At 51.4% G+C, this 16696-nt stretch overlaps 6 protein-coding genes across 6 annotated transcripts; 2 read left to right on the top strand and 4 right to left on the bottom strand.

The window, feature by feature from the left end:
• Positions 1-2718: 2718 nt before the first annotated feature.
• PG997_014559 (uncharacterized protein) lies at positions 2719-3559 on the top strand (the record flags this gene model as incomplete). The annotated part of the gene is made up of 4 exons (XM_066818873.1): positions 2719-2802; positions 2861-2923; positions 3021-3276; positions 3375-3559. 4 exons carry the CDS (start codon positions 2719-2721, stop codon positions 3557-3559), a joined length of 588 nt encoding a protein of 195 aa, XP_066661061.1.
• Positions 3560-3670: 111 nt separating this feature from the next.
• Positions 3671-6015, bottom strand: PG997_014558 (uncharacterized protein; the record flags this gene model as incomplete). Its single annotated transcript, XM_066818872.1, has 5 exons — positions 3671-4344; positions 4414-4694; positions 4793-5005; positions 5062-5725; positions 5901-6015. The coding sequence occupies 5 exons, from the start codon at positions 6013-6015 to the stop codon at positions 3671-3673; spliced, it is 1947 nt and encodes a 648-aa protein (XP_066661060.1).
• Positions 6016-6614: 599 nt separating this feature from the next.
• PG997_014557 (NAD(P)-binding protein) lies at positions 6615-7652 on the bottom strand (the record flags this gene model as incomplete). The annotated part of the gene is made up of 2 exons (XM_066818871.1): positions 6615-6748; positions 6809-7652. 2 exons carry the CDS (start codon positions 7650-7652, stop codon positions 6615-6617), a joined length of 978 nt encoding a protein of 325 aa, XP_066661059.1.
• Positions 7653-8578: 926 nt separating this feature from the next.
• On the bottom strand, positions 8579-10102 carry PG997_014556 (uncharacterized protein; the record flags this gene model as incomplete). The annotated part of the gene is given in 3 exon segments (XM_066818870.1): positions 8579-9066; positions 9084-9706; positions 9792-10102. 3 exon segments carry the CDS (start codon positions 10100-10102, stop codon positions 8579-8581), a joined length of 1422 nt encoding a protein of 473 aa, XP_066661058.1.
• Positions 10103-11225: 1123 nt separating this feature from the next.
• On the top strand, positions 11226-13120 carry PG997_014555 (FAD-dependent isoamyl alcohol oxidase; the record flags this gene model as incomplete). The annotated part of the gene is made up of 3 exons (XM_066818869.1): positions 11226-11527; positions 11588-11788; positions 11863-13120. 3 exons carry the CDS (start codon positions 11226-11228, stop codon positions 13118-13120), a joined length of 1761 nt encoding a protein of 586 aa, XP_066661057.1.
• A 329-nt stretch (positions 13121-13449) lies between these two features.
• Positions 13450-15324, bottom strand: PG997_014554 (uncharacterized protein; the record flags this gene model as incomplete). The annotated part of the gene is made up of 5 exons (XM_066818868.1): positions 13450-13665; positions 13728-14162; positions 14258-14789; positions 14859-15059; positions 15122-15324. 5 exons carry the CDS (start codon positions 15322-15324, stop codon positions 13450-13452), a joined length of 1587 nt encoding a protein of 528 aa, XP_066661056.1.
• Between the last annotated feature and the right edge of the window lie 1372 nt (positions 15325-16696).

Here is a 16696-nt window from a genome sequence, read left to right as displayed (position 1 = left end):
TCAGATGGCAGGTACCAGATGTCCAGGGTTAGACTCTACCAGGGCGAAGCTCTGAACAAGGACGCAGTCATGGTTTATTACTTCCGTACAAGCCTATCCACTATGGACTCCTATCAATTGCCGATCTCCTAACACAGACACTTCAAAAATCTTGCAGTCTCGGTCGGCGTCTGGATCATAATTTGACCTGGAGGAAGACGATGATTGGTCGTATGCCTGTCAGGTTCAGTTGGGACAGCCAGTCACGGGCCGGATCTGTACAACCGACATGAACACCATGCCAATTACCCAAATTGGATTTTCCCGGCATTTGGCGTGGTTCCATTTATAGAACCGACTGCCCATCCGGCCTCGACAGATTGGTAAGTAGACAACGTTCTTTCCAATCCTGGACCCCCTATAGATACTGCCACGCATGCTTATGTCCAAAGGTCTCATGGTAGAAGGGCCGTTGGAGCCGAGTTTCGATATTAGGATAGCCAGTGCTTTCTGGGAGTGTGCGTACAATTTTGTCCCCTCCGTACATCAGGTGTGTTGGATTCCAGACCAAAGCATATATGTAGCCAGAGATTACCGACAGCTCATGGATCCCCGTAAATAACTATGTGTGTAATGTTACCGTATCATGCTTGTACTAACCCCTTTTCTGGATAAAGTCAGTCAAGGCGAACGCACCTGACCCGGATAAAACCCCCTAACAAATGGGCCACGAGGTACATGGATTTTAACAAGCATTGATGTATCATTCGGCAAGGATAAAAAGTATTGTCCTGGCTGATCACGAGTTCTCAAGATGTTCTCAAAATTGCCATTGTTTGTAACAGCATGGCTATACATACAGATGTTTCAGCAACTCCAAACATGAGAATTGCTGCGACTTGCCTTAAAACACCCATAGCCTTGGAAACCAAGCCAACGCCGAAAGCGCAATAATGTGTGCAAATCTTGACTTGGCAGCTTAATAAGCCCAATTGCGAGCAAGAACTCAACGTAGTTAGGTGTAAGATTATTATTTATTTCCGAGGATAACGTTTCCATATGTGAGAGTGATGAGAGGCACGATATTTGCTCCTATCAGCAAGAGTGGAAATCAAATAAAAAGGAAACAAAAATTTGGGTGCAAGAGGGATGCTGGCGAACACACCTGGTTGTGTAGGGTAAATCCCCAAGAGAACCTTGGGGAATGCCTACACGGGGATGTGTGTCTACATGCCAGCCTTTCAATGTGAAGGGTAGGATCAGGGGTAAGTACCTGAAACGCCAACACTCGGGGACATGTATCCACACACCGGGGTTGGATCGAATGCCCCGAGGGGGATTCGAACCCGTGGGCAGTAGGCTCAGGATAATTCATTATCCCGAGGGTGCACCACAAGGGATGTGCCCTACAACAACCAGTCGACCACCTTGGAAGAAAAGCTGTTAATTTGGATACATGACCCTAGGCAGCTCTGCCAGTTCCACTGGCCCTTTTCCCCCACCATCTTCCACGGCCTTATCAATCTCTAGATACCTGCATGCACATGGTGCTAGCACACCATGGCCACCCACTACCTACGTTCTGGCATCACGAAGCCTCGTCGACTTATCCTTGGACACCTTCTCACAGTCGACCGCCACATGGCATGAAAAAAAAATGGAAATCCAACTGTCTGGCTATCAGTTTGCGGCCAGCTGTCTCGTTCAGATAGACGCTGTCACCACCGGTGGGAGGCCGTGTCAACCCGGGGCCTCAGTGCCTATTTACAGTGGAGGCGGGTCTCCGTCGGCGCCGGCCGGCGTAGCGGTGGGGTCCCAGTATGGTGCTTATAATGGTCACCCGATTACGCCTAGGCCAGATGAAGCCTCTTCATCAACTCATCCTCGAACCCTCCCTGGTTGTCAATTGCAGTGTGAACATGTAACAGACCTTCCGAGCCGGAAGCTTCAACTGTCAGGCCCTAAGTCTTCCTGCCTCTTGGTCTCATTGATATAAATGTCGCCATCGCCGGGTGGCCGAGTCGATCCGGTGCTACAGTACTGTGGATGTGTTTCGTGTTCGCGATCCAGCAGCTCGTCGGCTTCTTGTTTCGAACGAAGCCAGCACGGTCACTGCCCATTAGAATTTACGTTCAAAAGCTGTGTAGCCGAATGGCCATTAACAACAGTTTCAGTTGATTGGTGTTGGCATAAAGTGCGACAGACTCCTGAAGCCCCCTCGTCGTGTGATCTTGACAGATGGTAGTTCTTGTAAGATCATAAGTAGTATTGAATTGACAATTTTGCTATCTATTTTTTTCAGCGGTTCTGGTTGCCTTGTTAGGAATTAGTGATTGATGGAGAGCTGGATCACTTGATATCGTTTCGCATACGGAGGCGGGCGGGGCTGAAGGTTCGGCAAAGAGCGCACTCCGTAACCCCGAGATTACCGTGCTGAGCAGGCATGAGATGCAGATTACCGAGACCATCGACATGCAATTAGCCGCCTCGGACTTTGGCATCGCCGCACCACCGCTACGCTTGGAGTCGTGCGTACGGATGGTATCTTACTGGAGGCTTCAAAGCTTCAAGAGTATGTGAGCAGCCCGTCAGTATATCAAGGCAGTAGTGGAAACCATTCAAGGTCAGAATACTCGTTCTCTATGACATCCATTCACCACCTAGTCTCGAGACTTCACTTCTTCACTAGACAATACTTTCTCTTTGTACCTCTTCGCTCCATCTTGCACCGTAGTCACAATGCCCAGCGTTGCAGAACAGGATAAGGCTGCCGTGGCAGGCCTGGAGAGCTTTCCGACGACCGTGCCGGCCATGCGGATCAAGGTTCGAAGATACCATCTGAATACCCCATGCTCCTTTCCTAGTTGACAGAGTGTGCTAGTGCAGCCTGAGCGGTCAGTTCCCTTGCGGCGACATTCATACTGGATCGACCCTGGTTGGCGTTGTAAGTCCATGCTTGCTCTCTTTTCATTTCTGATTTCATCAACAGAAACATGTATCGCAGCTAATTACACATTACTCACGTTGACTACTGAAAACAGCCTCTCGGCTTTGGAACCCTCGAGTCCGTCGGCGACTTTGAACCCAAGCTCGACTTCAAGTTAAGCAGCGGACACGACTGGTTCCGCATCGATGCCGATAAGCGCCACGGCCGCCTGAGCGTCTCAGCTATCGCCACTGATGCCGAGGGCCGATCTGTCCGTTTGATCGCCGATGGTGTCACCGAGCTCAACGAGTTCACCATGCCTCTGATAATGGGCGACCCTGAGGCCAAGACCAACCCGTTCGGGTTCGGAGGTGAGCCACAATCCAAAAAGCGTGATATTACACCACAAAGCTGCTTATGTTCTTTCGCCATGTTTCTTCTTCTTGGGGGTTGCCTTCCATCGTCATAGCGTATACTGAACCATCACCCAACACAGTCGAGCAGATGAGGTTCGAAGCCGGCCACGAGGCCTACAAGCCATTGGAGGGCATGATGTTTGCTTGCAGCCAACGATTCGCCAAGGATGAAGAGACAGGTGTGCCTATGGCCGAGATCCGCGTCTCGCGAATCGTCCCGGGTTCTGGTTATGAGTAAAAGGACGACCGATATCCATGTTTGCTTGGGGCTGCGCAGCACACGCTTTAGCATTTAGTATGCAGATATGGCATGCAGTGACTTAGGTCGAAGGTCTATACTATTCGTTATTCATATATCAGGAAATGAAAGATTGAAACTGTCCTCCGGCAGGGAATCCCATGACGAGCCCCATATATCTAGTAACCAAGGATCATCCGAAATGTTCAACATTGCACCGTCCCACGAAGGGTATTCCTGGTCAAACTCGATACTCCCGGCGATACCATAGTCTTTCGCAGCGTTGCTATGGGGCGGCTGTAGCAGTCCGGCGTTGCCCAACACATCTGGCCCCATCTCGGCCATGATCAAAGCCTTTATCGCACGAAACAGGTCGGCTGTCTTGAAGAATAGCCCTCTTCGCGATCCTTCCTCTATGTCTTTCATGCCTACTGCGGTAGGTATGTTGTCGACTATTTCGCAAGATCGATCCAGTATCGCGAACACATCGGCCCGCCGCCGTACTTCCTCCATGTCCCAACCAGGTTCGTCGAGGATCGTGAGCTTGAACAACACAATGACAAAGTGTGTAAACTGTGCGAATGTATCAACTGTGATACCCAACCAGTCCATCAGTGGCATCTCGAGCCAGACTTTCAGCCAGCTCTCGGCGCATGTCAGGAGTGAGTCAAGGTCCTGAAGCGTCCGGAATTGCGTGGGACCGGGTTCTTGTTGATGATTGAGCCGTGCGAGGATGGATTCACGGACTTTCAGTTCCGCATTGTAAAGGTAATACTTTGCACACCCTATGCGTATTCAGTCAAGCTTGCCACCAATTTGCCGGCCGATATGATCTGGTAAAAACCGAAACTTACTGTTTGTATGTAGTCGAGGCGGCAGGGTTTGCCGTATTTCATTGAGCTGCTGTAGTAAGTATGTAACAAGCATGGTCGAAGCCGACTTTGAGCTTTCCGCACTCTCTACGGGGTGGTCCTTAGGGGAGCAGGTCAGTTGATTTGTGATAATCTGGCACTTCACCTGGGTAGCCAGAAGGTAGTCCCAATCGCTCTCACCCGATTCACCAAGTATTCGTAGGGAGTTTGCCATGTACGGAGTCCAGCTGAGAACTTGTATTTTCCTGTGGGACGACCATGCTCTAGATCAAATGGTCAGCAATGTCCAGGAGACATAAAACAAATATTTGCTTAGAAGTGAGAAGATGGAGTAGACCAAGCGAAAAGGCTGCATACTTACGCAGATGTAAGATGGAAAACACCGAGTATGGTCCGGCGCTCTTCCAACGTTCGTTTCTCTTGACTCGGCGCATCCCTGACGATAATCCGATTGGATCCGATACGGTGCTTGCTAATGGGTGGGTCATGATGGAGGCCCATTTCGAAAGCGAGCGACACAGCCAGTTGTGCAATCATGGTCATAAAAGGCTTATCCTTTTTAAAGTAGTGAGACCTGGAGACAAGTTAACCTGCGAGGCATGTAGTCTCATTTTCGGGGAATGTGCTGACCAGGCGCCATAGCATATAACTCCAAGAAGCAGATCCAAACTGGCGAGGTGCTGAGTCACTATTCTCCGTGATATGATATGCCAGATGGTGTCCTCCATGGCGAATTGCTCCGCAACATTGGTAGTTGCCAAGCACATCATGACGAGCCAGAGAAAGGGCTTCTCTCGAAGAAGGTCGGATGCGCTCATGGTGTCCTGAATATGGACGAAGGGGAACATTGGGATAAAAGAACGCCGGAACATCTCCAACTGATCTGTTGCCCTTTGCTCGGGAATGTAATGTACAGATACATCATTGTGAATGGGCGACAGCGAATGCTCTGGGCTGCTTGGCCTCAGAGCATGTATGATTGAGTTCACAGTATCTAAGACGAGATCGGGATCGCCTACAGGTGTGCAGTCTGCGCGGGATCGCAAAGTGCCATCGGCTTGGGATGTCGGGGTGCTTTCAGACTGTGAATTTGGTGTGTGTGTTTGCAGATGCGCATCTTGGGCCAGAGCCTGCGTCTGCTTCTCAGCACTATGAGATCGCAGAATGGACAACAGGCTGTCAAGCTTCTCTTCCAGCCGCCCCGACACGTACGGTGGTGGTTGCGGCTGTTGTTGATGTTGTTGTGGAGGTGAGTCAGCCTTTCGTTTTCGGGCAACTCGTGCTGGCACGCACTCTTTCCCAAGGCGATGGCATCTTGAAGAGCAACGCGATCAGTCAGCCAGCCCAATTCCGTAGCTTGGGTATAAGACAGTTACTGGCACCTATTGCCTGTTCTTACATGGATTCTCATATCAACCCCGGGTTCGAAGTATCTATTCCTGTAGCGGGGATGAATTGAGTCCACTTACCGCTCGCATTCAGACCCATCGAGCCTAAAAAGCATTTGCATTTGGCCCGCGAGCACCCTACACATGCATGTCCGTAAGGTGCTGGACTGAGGGAATCGCCAGCATTAGATGCCATTTCATCAGGACCGAGGGTAAAAGAGCATGGAGAGGGGAAATCCCATTCGCGTACAGCCGATCAAATGAGCAAGCATTCATTGCCCTGGGGCAACAAAGGAGAAAGAGGTGAGTAGTGAGCCGATAATGACCGGAAATTCTTGGGCGGGGGCACTGGGGGACTTGGGGACTCAGATCAATCGTTAAAATACAGGTCTAATGTCCCCTGCAGCACGTTCTAGGCTTGTGCAACCCCTCCTAATGGAAAAGCACAAGCCTCAAGTACATTGATGTAGGTACAGACAGTACTTACTGTACAAGCACTGGGCATGATTTACCTAGCACCTCAACTACCTAATTCTATTAGGCTTGGAGGCCTCGGTTGGTTGGCCTTTACTTGTCGCGGAAAAACGAACCCTCTCAATTAGATCAACAGTTCTCACAGACAATCAATATCAAATGCAACACAACACCGAAATCTTTGATACCTTTATAAACATGCGCACAGAAGCTATTGTAAAGAAACCCGAGAAATCCGTCGAAAAAAGGAAGAAGAAGAACACCCATTATTACAGAAACACCACGTAAGCAAAGAGGGCAGTGTAAGGCACATATAAACTCCTACAGGTAAGGCTTGACTTGGGCCTCAGTCCAGCCCCAGAAGTCTCCCGCAATGTTGGTACCGCCCTCAGCCTTGGTCTTCGCGCCTGCGAGCATTTGTGGCGATACGTCCCAAAATTGACCCCATGGAGCGACTGGTTTATTACCATCAGCTTATGCATCTTGCAGATATGGAAGGTTCACTAGGGACTTACTGAACGTGCCCGACTTCTCCAGTGTGACCTGGGGCGAGAAAGCGGCAAACAGGTTGGTGTACGCCCCGAACACCGGCGGGTGGAGGAGCGTCTTCCGAAGAATGCATGTCATGAGCGACCCTTGAGTGCGCCAGAACTCGGAATCCAGGTTGCCCGGATTCAGCGGCAGCGACAGGACGCCGTCGGCCCTGTGCCGGGCTGCGAACTCGGTTGCATGAAAGTAGTTGCCGAGCTTGCTGACGCTGTACTGCTCGAAACCTCCCATCTTGTCAATCTTGGGCAGATTCTCAACGAAACCCTTGGGGCTGATGGCCTCGGCCGCCGAGGACGCAACCCAAATGACACGGACCGAGTTGGTGGGCGATACCTTGGCGGTGGAAACCAGCGTGGGCGTAATAAGCTTCGTGAAGGCGAAAGCACCAATGCAGTTAACGCCCAGCTGCAGCTCATAGCCCTGTTTGGTCTTGGACCCCTTCTCGGGATACCCAACGCCGGCATTGTTGAAGAGAAGGTGTAGCTGCTGTTCCCGACCGAGGAACTCGGTTGCCGATTTCTTGACTTTGGTAAGGTCCGAGAGGTCCAGAGGGAGGAAGATGAGTTCTCCTCCAGACTTGGGGACGGCCATCTTGATGTTCTCTATGGCCCTCAGTGTCTTCTCCTCGGAGCGTGCCATCATGTACACCTTTGCGTTTTTCGAGTAGACGATTCGTGCTACTTCTTTGCCGAGACCAGTGTTGGAGCCAGTCACAATGATGACCTTGCCGGCCAGATCGGGAACATCCTTATCGGTAAAAGTTGGATTTCCTGGGAAGGACTGCTTCATGAAACTGATAGTGCCAGGCATGATGTCGGTTGTTTTTGTTTTTTGAAGTTACAGGGTTGAGATAAAGTGTTACTGTTGGGAACCAGGAGACAGAGAATATGTTAAGGGCTGCTCAATGTTGGTGTGTATTCCACTTGTTATTCTCTATCCAAGAATGCTCTCTGGGCTTGCAATTTATCATCTGGAGCTGCCCAAGCATGACTTATATAAGTCGCATTCCTATCATCTTGTCTAGATCATCTCCCATACGTGTACCGCCCGGACTTCTCGGCCTCCTTTGTACAGAACCCCGCGGGTTTCGTCTGAATCCAGCGGGATTGAGATAGGAAGTGGGGTGAACGTATCAAACTGGGCACTTGAAGTGACGGATAGTTTTCCGACATGCATCGCACGCAAACACCCGTCGGCCACGAGGGCATCCAAAACAGGCATGAATAATCCTAATTCGGCTGGGGCATGGAGCTGGTGGCTCATTCCACAGCAATCCGTGACAGTGATGTTGATATGTATGGACACGCTAGGCCGGGTTCCTTGAAGGTGGAACCCCGCCAATCCGCCAACGAAGACCGAATAAATGTTGGAGGACTCATGGAAAACTGACTTGACAGGACAACGAAATAGCTTGACCCGACCCAGCACAGCGGCCTTGGCAGGCTTCCAATCTGGCCTCTTCGATGTTGTGCAAGTTTGGCCATCTTGACTTGTACCCACCAACATTACATGTAGTCACCCAATGAAGAATGTGTACCTAAGGGAGCCAAGGGTTGCTGGGCGGGCCCAAGTGGCTGAACACGGCCCAATTCCCAAATCTGACATGAATTCCAATGCAATGGGCAGTCAACTCAGCTTATGATTTTGAATCTTGGGCACAAATTACACATCATTCATGGTGTATGATATGTTCATTCGAAAGTTGTGAATGGCCAGTTTGAAAAGAGGAAGAAGCTCTATCCGCTAACTGCTACTGATTTCCCTTCAAGGATATCGTCCAATAACACCTCCTCCTCTTCCTCCCTCCCATCAGTGCTGCTCTTCCAAGGCAAACGTCCAGAGGTGAAACTGACGTCGGGCAGGAAATCAAGCTTAGGTGCCGCGGCGATGTAGGCGCCGACGCGGTCAGCAAACTTGCGGTCGTCCAGAAGAGGCATCATCCAATTGGCCATGAAGCGGTGCAGCGGCGTGGCGTAAGTGTGCATCTTGGCCACCATGGTGCTAAGGTCCATGAGCTCGCGCATGCGATGCTGGCGCTCGCTTTGGTAGGCGGCGAAGGCCATGTTCAGAGCGGTGCCGCTGGGTTTATGGTTGCGCATACTGCTGATGTCCAAACGCGTCCGGGTCTGCTTCTGCTCCAGCGGCAAGACGCGGTGGATGTGGTTCATGAGCGACGCGATGCCCTCGATGGCCGAGTTGCCCCCAGCCCCATGTTCGGGTGCACCTTGTGGACCGCGTCACCAGCCAGCACAATGCGTCCGTGGTGCCAGTGCTCCAGAACGTACTCCTCGAGCGATACGACCGATGCCCGCGTCCGCCGCTTCCACACCTCCCCGAACATGAGCTGGTCCGTCACGGGCTTATCAATGACCTGAGCGGCGAGCTTCTCGACATCCGCTTCGGTGTGGTACTCTCGTTTCGGCCACGTCAATGGCTTTTCGCGGCGGAAGATGACGAAGAAATAGACGGCGTCGGGCTGTGATGTGACCAGAAAGGTGAATCCGTCGTTATACGTGACAGTGAGGTCGCGTTCGCCTAGTGCCGGTATGCCCGGTGTAATGAATATGAGCGTCTTCCATGAAGTCTTGAGCGAAGCTTTCTCCTTTGCCTGGATAAGGCCCGGCGAAGTTTTGGTGGCGTAATCCCACATTACACCGCGCACCAGGCTGTGCACCCCATCGCAGCCAAGGACCATGTCGCCAACCTCGATCTCGCCAGTGGAAAGCCTCACTTCCACCCTGTCGGAAAATTGCTTTACATCTCCGACGGCTTGCCCAGTCCTGATGGGCGATTTGTCTGGCAGGCCGTCGTACAGGATCTGGAGAAACCTTTGTCTCTCGAGCGGGAAAAATCCAATTCCATGGCTGCAACTCATTAGTCTACCTGTCTGTCTCTTGCTGCCTCTACTTCTAAGCATCGGGTGAAGATCGACAGAGGTAATCGGCTCACTTTTCTTGGACATGGGTGTAGAGAGTATTGTCGTGGATCAGTCGCCCATCTGGATCTCGGCATAAGAAGCGATTGAGGGGAACAGCCGACGTCTTGATGTCCTGTAAGCACCCGAGCTGGTTCAGGATTCGAAGGCCATGCGGCCACATGGAGATACTGGCACCGAGAGGCGGCGCAACTTTTGCCTGTTTTTCAAGGACGACGTGATCAATTCCAAGCTTCTGGAGGCAGTGAGAAGCCGTCAGGCCAGCCACGCCAGCACCGACAACAATAATGCGAAAGCGATGCTCAGCTCGGGTGATTGGAGCCATTGCTGTGGATCTAGAAAACCCGGAATTGGGTACACAAGGTTATGATAGCAGGAACACGAGGCCGATTGATCGAAGGGTCAGAAGATATGAGTGTGTGTAGTTCGTGAACTTTTGTCCTTGACGCCAAACCCGCGGGTTTCAAATGCCGCGGGCTCCATGCATTTGTGAGTTGAAGTTCAGGGGCCGCGGACAAACTCCGACAAGGCCCGCGGTGGTTCTCTGGTAGTTTGATCAACCAAAGAGAGCCAAACCCCCGGTAGATGAACAATGTCAGTAATGTGGTAGAGACTTTGGCTGTTGAGTAGTACTGTCAAACCTCAAACACCGAGATTTCGGTCAGCCATCTCGGACAATGGTATCCGACATCACCGAGTTTCTCCAAGCTGGCCAGCCACGATGCCGCCTGCTTCCTCTTCTGGGTCTAGTTTCTCGAGGCCTGTTAACATCCACGCTGAACGCATATGGCGCGCACACAAATTAGTACCAAGGTCTTCTAGACGTTCGTTCCTGCGTTCATATGCATTGCCATGCAACAATACCTGCAGCCATGGTCTCACTGCATTTGATAACATCAAGACAGGAATCAATGGCGAAAACACTCACGATCATATCTCAGGAAGATTCGTGTGTCTTTCCCATTATGAGTTTAGTTGACTTGTTGGGGAAGAACGGATACGCACATTTGACGGTCGATATTGGACCTTTGGCCAGTTCGGCTCCGAAAATGTCCCAGGTCCTCGTCAGCTATAATGATTACCTGCTATTACGAGTTTATGTAGTGTAAAAATAAGTTCATTGCCACTTCGGGGGCAAAGTATGAGCGACGTGAGGCTGGGCCACCACATGATAGCTGAAGGATCAGCTGAACTGCGCTAATGATTGATTTTGTGTCGAAGGATCAGTCAACTCGGATGTGGAAAAAAGGGAGGACCAGCGAGTCTATTATGTGAATATGGAGTCCTACCGTCCTCATTTGGTGAGGGATTGTAATGCTCGTCACTTGAGAACTATATAAAGATGGCCAACGTCCTCCTTTAGCAAATGTCAGTTCTCGATACATCACACAAGTTTGTATTGTTCGTTGCCTTACATCTCTTGAAGAATCACCTGCCAATAACCACCAATGTCTCTCCAAAAACTCTTCACGCTCGGTCTTGCCGCCGTTGCAGTTTCTATGGCTGTTCCGCCTCGAGATGCCGACGATCTGACATCACGCCCAGGCCCCAAGCCCTCATGCAAAGTGCTCCCAGGAGATCCAGCCTGGCCGAAGCAAGAAGCGTGGGCAACGCTCAACGAGACTATCAAGGGGCGCTTGATTGCTTCCGTCCCCCTCGCCAGTGTCTGTCATGATGCCCCTTTCAATGCCTACAACGCAGGCATGTGCGCCACAGTGCAACAAGGCTGGAACCAAACGAAGCTGTCCCAGTATGTTTCTTAGATTATGATTGACTGGGAGCAGCATTTGTTAATCAACATTGGGTGCAGTATTGACCAGCCTGCCGAGTTTCTGAGCATGTATTTCAACAACTATACGTGTGATCCATTTACACCCAGGTCGCAGCCTTGCGAATTGGGCAACTTTGCCAGCTACGTGGTCAATGTCGCAGGTCCGTCGGACGTCCAGAAGGCCATTGAATTTTCCAAGAAATACAACGTCAGACTGGTGATCAAGAACACTGGACATGAGTAAGTAGCCCCGGAGTTGGGGGCCAAGTTGAAGCCGCTGGATTGACAAGCTGATTTGAATACGGCATCCACAGTTATCTTGGCAAGTCTACTGGCAAAGGTGGCCTTTCTCTATGGACACACAACCTGAAATCAACCAAGTACATCCCAAAGTACTCCAAGTCATACTACAAGGGCCCGGCAATGAAACTGGGAGCTGGCGTTGAAGGGTTCGAAGCATATGCCGCCGCAAATGCCGCCGGACACAGCATAGTAGGGGGTTCCTGTCCTACTGTGGGCATCTCAGGGGGTTATAGTCAAGGCGGTGGCCACTCTATGCTCTCTAGCAAATACGGCCTGGGCGCAGACAATGTTCTAGAGTGGGAGGTAGTGACTATGGACGGCAAGCATATGGTGGCAAGCCCCGAGGAAAATTCAGACCTCTACTGGGCCATCAGCGGAGGCGGGGGAGGAACGTACGCCGTCGTTCTCTCCATGACCAGTCGACTTCACCCAGACGAACGATTTGGCGGCGCCTATGTCATATTCAACGACTCCAGGATTGGAAACGATGCGTTTTGGAACGCTGTCGGAGCGTTCCACGGCCTACTCCCTATCTTTGTCGACGCTGGTAATTCCTACACCTACACTTTAACCAACCACCAGTTCTTGTCGTGGGGTATCACGATGCCAGGCGCTTCCACTCTGGACCAGGTCAACGTTCGGATGAAGCCGTTCCTTGATGACCTCAAAGCCCGCGGCATTGAGTACCAATACGAGCCCCACGTATCGGGCAGCTACTATGAGCATTTCAGCCACTACCTCGGGCCTCTGCCCGAGGGCTTTGCCGATTACGCACCCTTCACTGGCAGCCGCATCTTGCCTCGTGCGCTGTTCGTTGATCCTGCCAAGAGATCAGGTGTTATTCAGGCCATCCGCGAGACCACGCGGGCCGAGGGCTATTCCCCGCTCGCCTGCCAGGCCTTGAATGTAAGCAAGAAGGCGGTCTCAGACAATGCCGTACTGCCGGCCTGGCGCGACGCCATCGGCATCTGCCTTTTCCCCGGCAACTGGGACCCTTCCGCCACACCGACGCAAATGGCGGCCCGACAAGACTTTGCTGCGAATGTACTGCAGCCCCGGATCGACGCGGCCACCCCAGGTGGTGGCGTCTACCTGAACGAGGCCAACTGGAAGCAGAAGAACTGGCAGCAGGAGTTTTACGGCCGCAACTACCCCAAGCTTCTTGCTGTGAAGAACAAGTACGACCCAGAGGGTCTTTTATACGCCCACACAGCGGTCGGTAGTGAGAAATGGTTCGAGGATGGATCAATGCGGCTCTGCAAGGCCTAGTAGCATGATAATGGAGATGGGTTAATTGATAGGTACGTATCTGGAAATAAGTCCAAGGAAAGAGGCAATAAGGGGGAGGCGATTATCTGCAGCAATATGGATGTATGCGTAGGGTCAGACTTTCACGTTCCCAGAGTTATTTCTTATCTTTCAACCATCTGATATTTTTCCTTTTCACTATATAGTGCTATATATGAATACATATAACGGTGAAATTTTTAACTAGACTCTGGAAGAGATCTATATATTATCTATCTTGAAATCTTGAAAAGAGAATTGATGCCAAAATCACTGTACATTATGCGTACTCCCAGCTAGGTCTGAACGGTCTATTTTGAGGCTCTGGCCTCCGCCTCGGCGACAATCTCGTCCGCCCTCTCGATGAGACCTGGAGCTGCATGCTTTGGGTCGCTGAGATCTCTTAGAGCACCAGAAAGGGTGCGAATCGAGTTGATGCATGGCTTGATATCCGCTTCGCCGTGGGACAACATGCGGAAGAAGACCTGGATGGAAGTGGTTATGGGCCATATGAGGAACTGGCCCAGCTGGCGGAACATTTCTAGTTTATTGCCCACGAGCGCTTGGCCAGCTGCAACGCTTCGACTACATCTTTCGCTCCCATGACGCACTTGGAGCCAGCACTCACGCTCAGTTCCGTCAACAGCTGATCCCTTTCCACCCTGGAAAAGGCGGCCTTGTGCAGCAGAATATCGACCGTGTCTAGGTTGATGCGCAAGGCCAAGGAGAGGGGATCCTCGTTCGAGTAGTAACCAAGGTGTTGCGCTATGGCGCTTGTCCTGCATTGGTGGATGGCCTTCTCGATGCCATGGTGGTTTTCCCAGAACGCGTACGAGGATTCCAGTTGCGAGGAATTCACGTGCCGGGAACAGCGCTGGTAAAGATAAATGACAACATTGGTAGCGGCAAATGACGACAGTGGGACGTCGGCTGGCATCTCGAAAAGCTGTTGCAGCGACGGCATCTGCTCCTTGGACGTACTGAAATCCGGATACTCCCGGGGACTAGGTAGAGGAACAGATACCTGGCATGCGATCAGTGAAAATTCCGAGTCGAGTCGGTAATAAAGCTCTCGACTACAGGGGGGGAATTCTGATGGGATATACCTAAGACACGTACGCTTTCGTCGAAGGCAGAAGCCAGATTTGTCCTGACGCTGGCGAACGAGTCAAAGATGTAAAGCACCCAAAACGTACGACGTTTCTCTTCCGCGTAGGGCGCAGTTTCCGATGCTAGGGGGTTGTCCTGCGCTAGGCCCCAATTCTCGGACAGGGGTTTAATGCCCACCTGGTCAAGGCCCATAATCTTGACCAGCCTGATGGCCCGTCCCAGTGACATCCAAGCCCTGGCGAAGTTGGGCCGTTTGAACTCAAACAGCGTCAGCAAAATACACGCCTGGAGCATGTTGATGTTTGTCAGGGAGCCACCATGCTCCTGCCTCTCGCACACGTCAAGAAGGCTGCGGGCCCGTTCATAGCAATGATCGGTGCTGGAGCGCTGGTCAAGCATCGACAGCGTGCCCAGCACCGCAATGGCATACGACAGAGCTTGCGCCTCAATCGAAGGCAGAAACTCGGTCATCTCACTTTGGAAGCGTGTCCGGTTGATAAAAGGCATGATGGGATGGAAGATGGAAAAAAAGCGGTCATGGCTTTTTGTGTCAGTATTCATAATACATAATTGTCTAGGGGGGTTGGGTGCCAAGTTTCAGTTTACATACTATACTTGCATCATACCAGGCGACACTGGTGTTCCATCAGTCTCGTTCGTAATGAACGACGATGGTGTGAAAAGGAGCATTGGGTCGAACTCAAAACCGCTTTGGTTGCCATCCGGAAGCGACTGAGGCAGTTCCAAATCCATATTCATTGAGAATGAGGGATGGTCAAGTGGCAAGTCGGAAATTCTTGTCGTATTCGGCCTTCCCCATTCGACTTTGTATTAGCAAGAAGTACACTTGAGTTTCGAGTTCGGTACCCATACCATTCACTGGTAGACTCGGTGGCAATGGTTTCGCCAGGAAAGGGGCCAGCATGTTGCGTTCCCGATATCTGGTCACTTGGCTGCGGGCCACTTAGGTTCGGGGCTTCTGCCATCGCGGTAGACGGTGTTGTAGGCGATGGCGACGTCAATGAATCCATCTCTGTATCCCTGTCCTCGGAAACACTCGTAGGGGGGCTGAACATTGTGGGAGAATGGATTGAAAGCCAGCTGAGCCTCTGCCTGCTCTACGAAGGTTACACCCCAGCCAAGTATTAGCTGGAGAAATGGCAGTAAGGAAACACTTGCGCATCTAGCCATACACTCACCGAGACGACTGTTTAATGTGTGGAGGAACTGAGACAGGTCCGTCTTGGTTGATGATGCTTTTGCACGGGACGAGTATCGGCATGTATTGCCTACTTTCGCGCAACGGCTACACGACGGGTATTCTCTCTTGCACTTGACCTTCCTGCTGCGACATGCATCGCAGGAGAGACGTTTGGTTGACGAGCTCTTCGGTTCACCGGAAACAGATCTGCTAGAGATTGTAGGTGCTTGCTGCCCTTCGTTCTTGCTGGTGGCGGCAGGGTCACCCGGAGCCGAGTTCGAAGTTTCATCCGGTGGGTAAACCGTTTCCATAGTATCTAGATTCCTATGGTCGGTTTAGTATAGTATCGGGGCAAGAACCAAAACGGTCGAGGCAATCTGATGGCGGCACCAAGTTCTGCCTCCGTGGGGAAACCGGCCTGCTTATTGTATGAGAGCATCGTGTTGATTTTCCTCTCATCATTCTATCCCTACGTCTTTCATGGGACAGACAAAAAGAGTCTGGACCCCTTGGCATGCGTTGTGGTTGTCTCAAGAACTATCGGCTCCGGGATGCGACGGCGTTCGGGGGCTTATGGGGGTACAGCGGGCGCGCAGGACTGGTCACATGAAACCTATTTGGCTTATATGCAGTAGGTGGTACTCTTATCAGTGGTGGATTATTCTTTTGTGTACGACGTGGCGTATTTGGCCAAGGTCTGGACACTGAAGGGCGTCGAGGGGTAAGCGCTACAAATGCAGCAGTGTGATTTCGCAGTGTAGGTGGGACGGCTGAAGGCTCATATCGCAAGTACCAAAGCCACAGAAGCCCGAAGGAAGAGGCATCCAGAGGTATCCAGAGGCACTCAACCAGAAACAAAGTACACCAGCCAACATAGTCCTACGGAGATTCTACGGAGATGCTATGAAGTCGTGTGAGGTTATATGAATGGAGATAGTCCCGTCCATCAATCCAATCAGCGTCGAAAGGGGCCACACCTCCCCAGCCCCAGTCAGCCCCAAGGGCTGATATTGATCTACATCTTCATGGAAGATAAGCTAAGATCCGGCAAGCCTTCCTCTCTAACAGTATGGGGTGGTACAAGTTGTAATATAAAAAAAGCACAATAGTGAACCTATCGCATCAATATTTGGCCCATGTACTTGTTCAGCCTTACCAGCCTCTATCTTACCTACATGCATACTCTACGAAGCTCGGAGCCTTACAAAGTAAACAAGCTCCGAATTTGTCTCGTAACGTGTGTGTTA

This window comes from Apiospora hydei, assembly GCF_038363865.1.
Source record: "Apiospora hydei strain CBS 114990 chromosome Unknown utg000010l_segment0_segment0, whole genome shotgun sequence".
NCBI classification, from domain to species: Eukaryota; Fungi; Ascomycota; class Sordariomycetes; order Amphisphaeriales; family Apiosporaceae; genus Apiospora; species Apiospora hydei.
The sequence above is the reverse complement of the archived record's forward strand: the minus strand, read 5'-3'. Positions and strand labels throughout refer to the sequence as shown.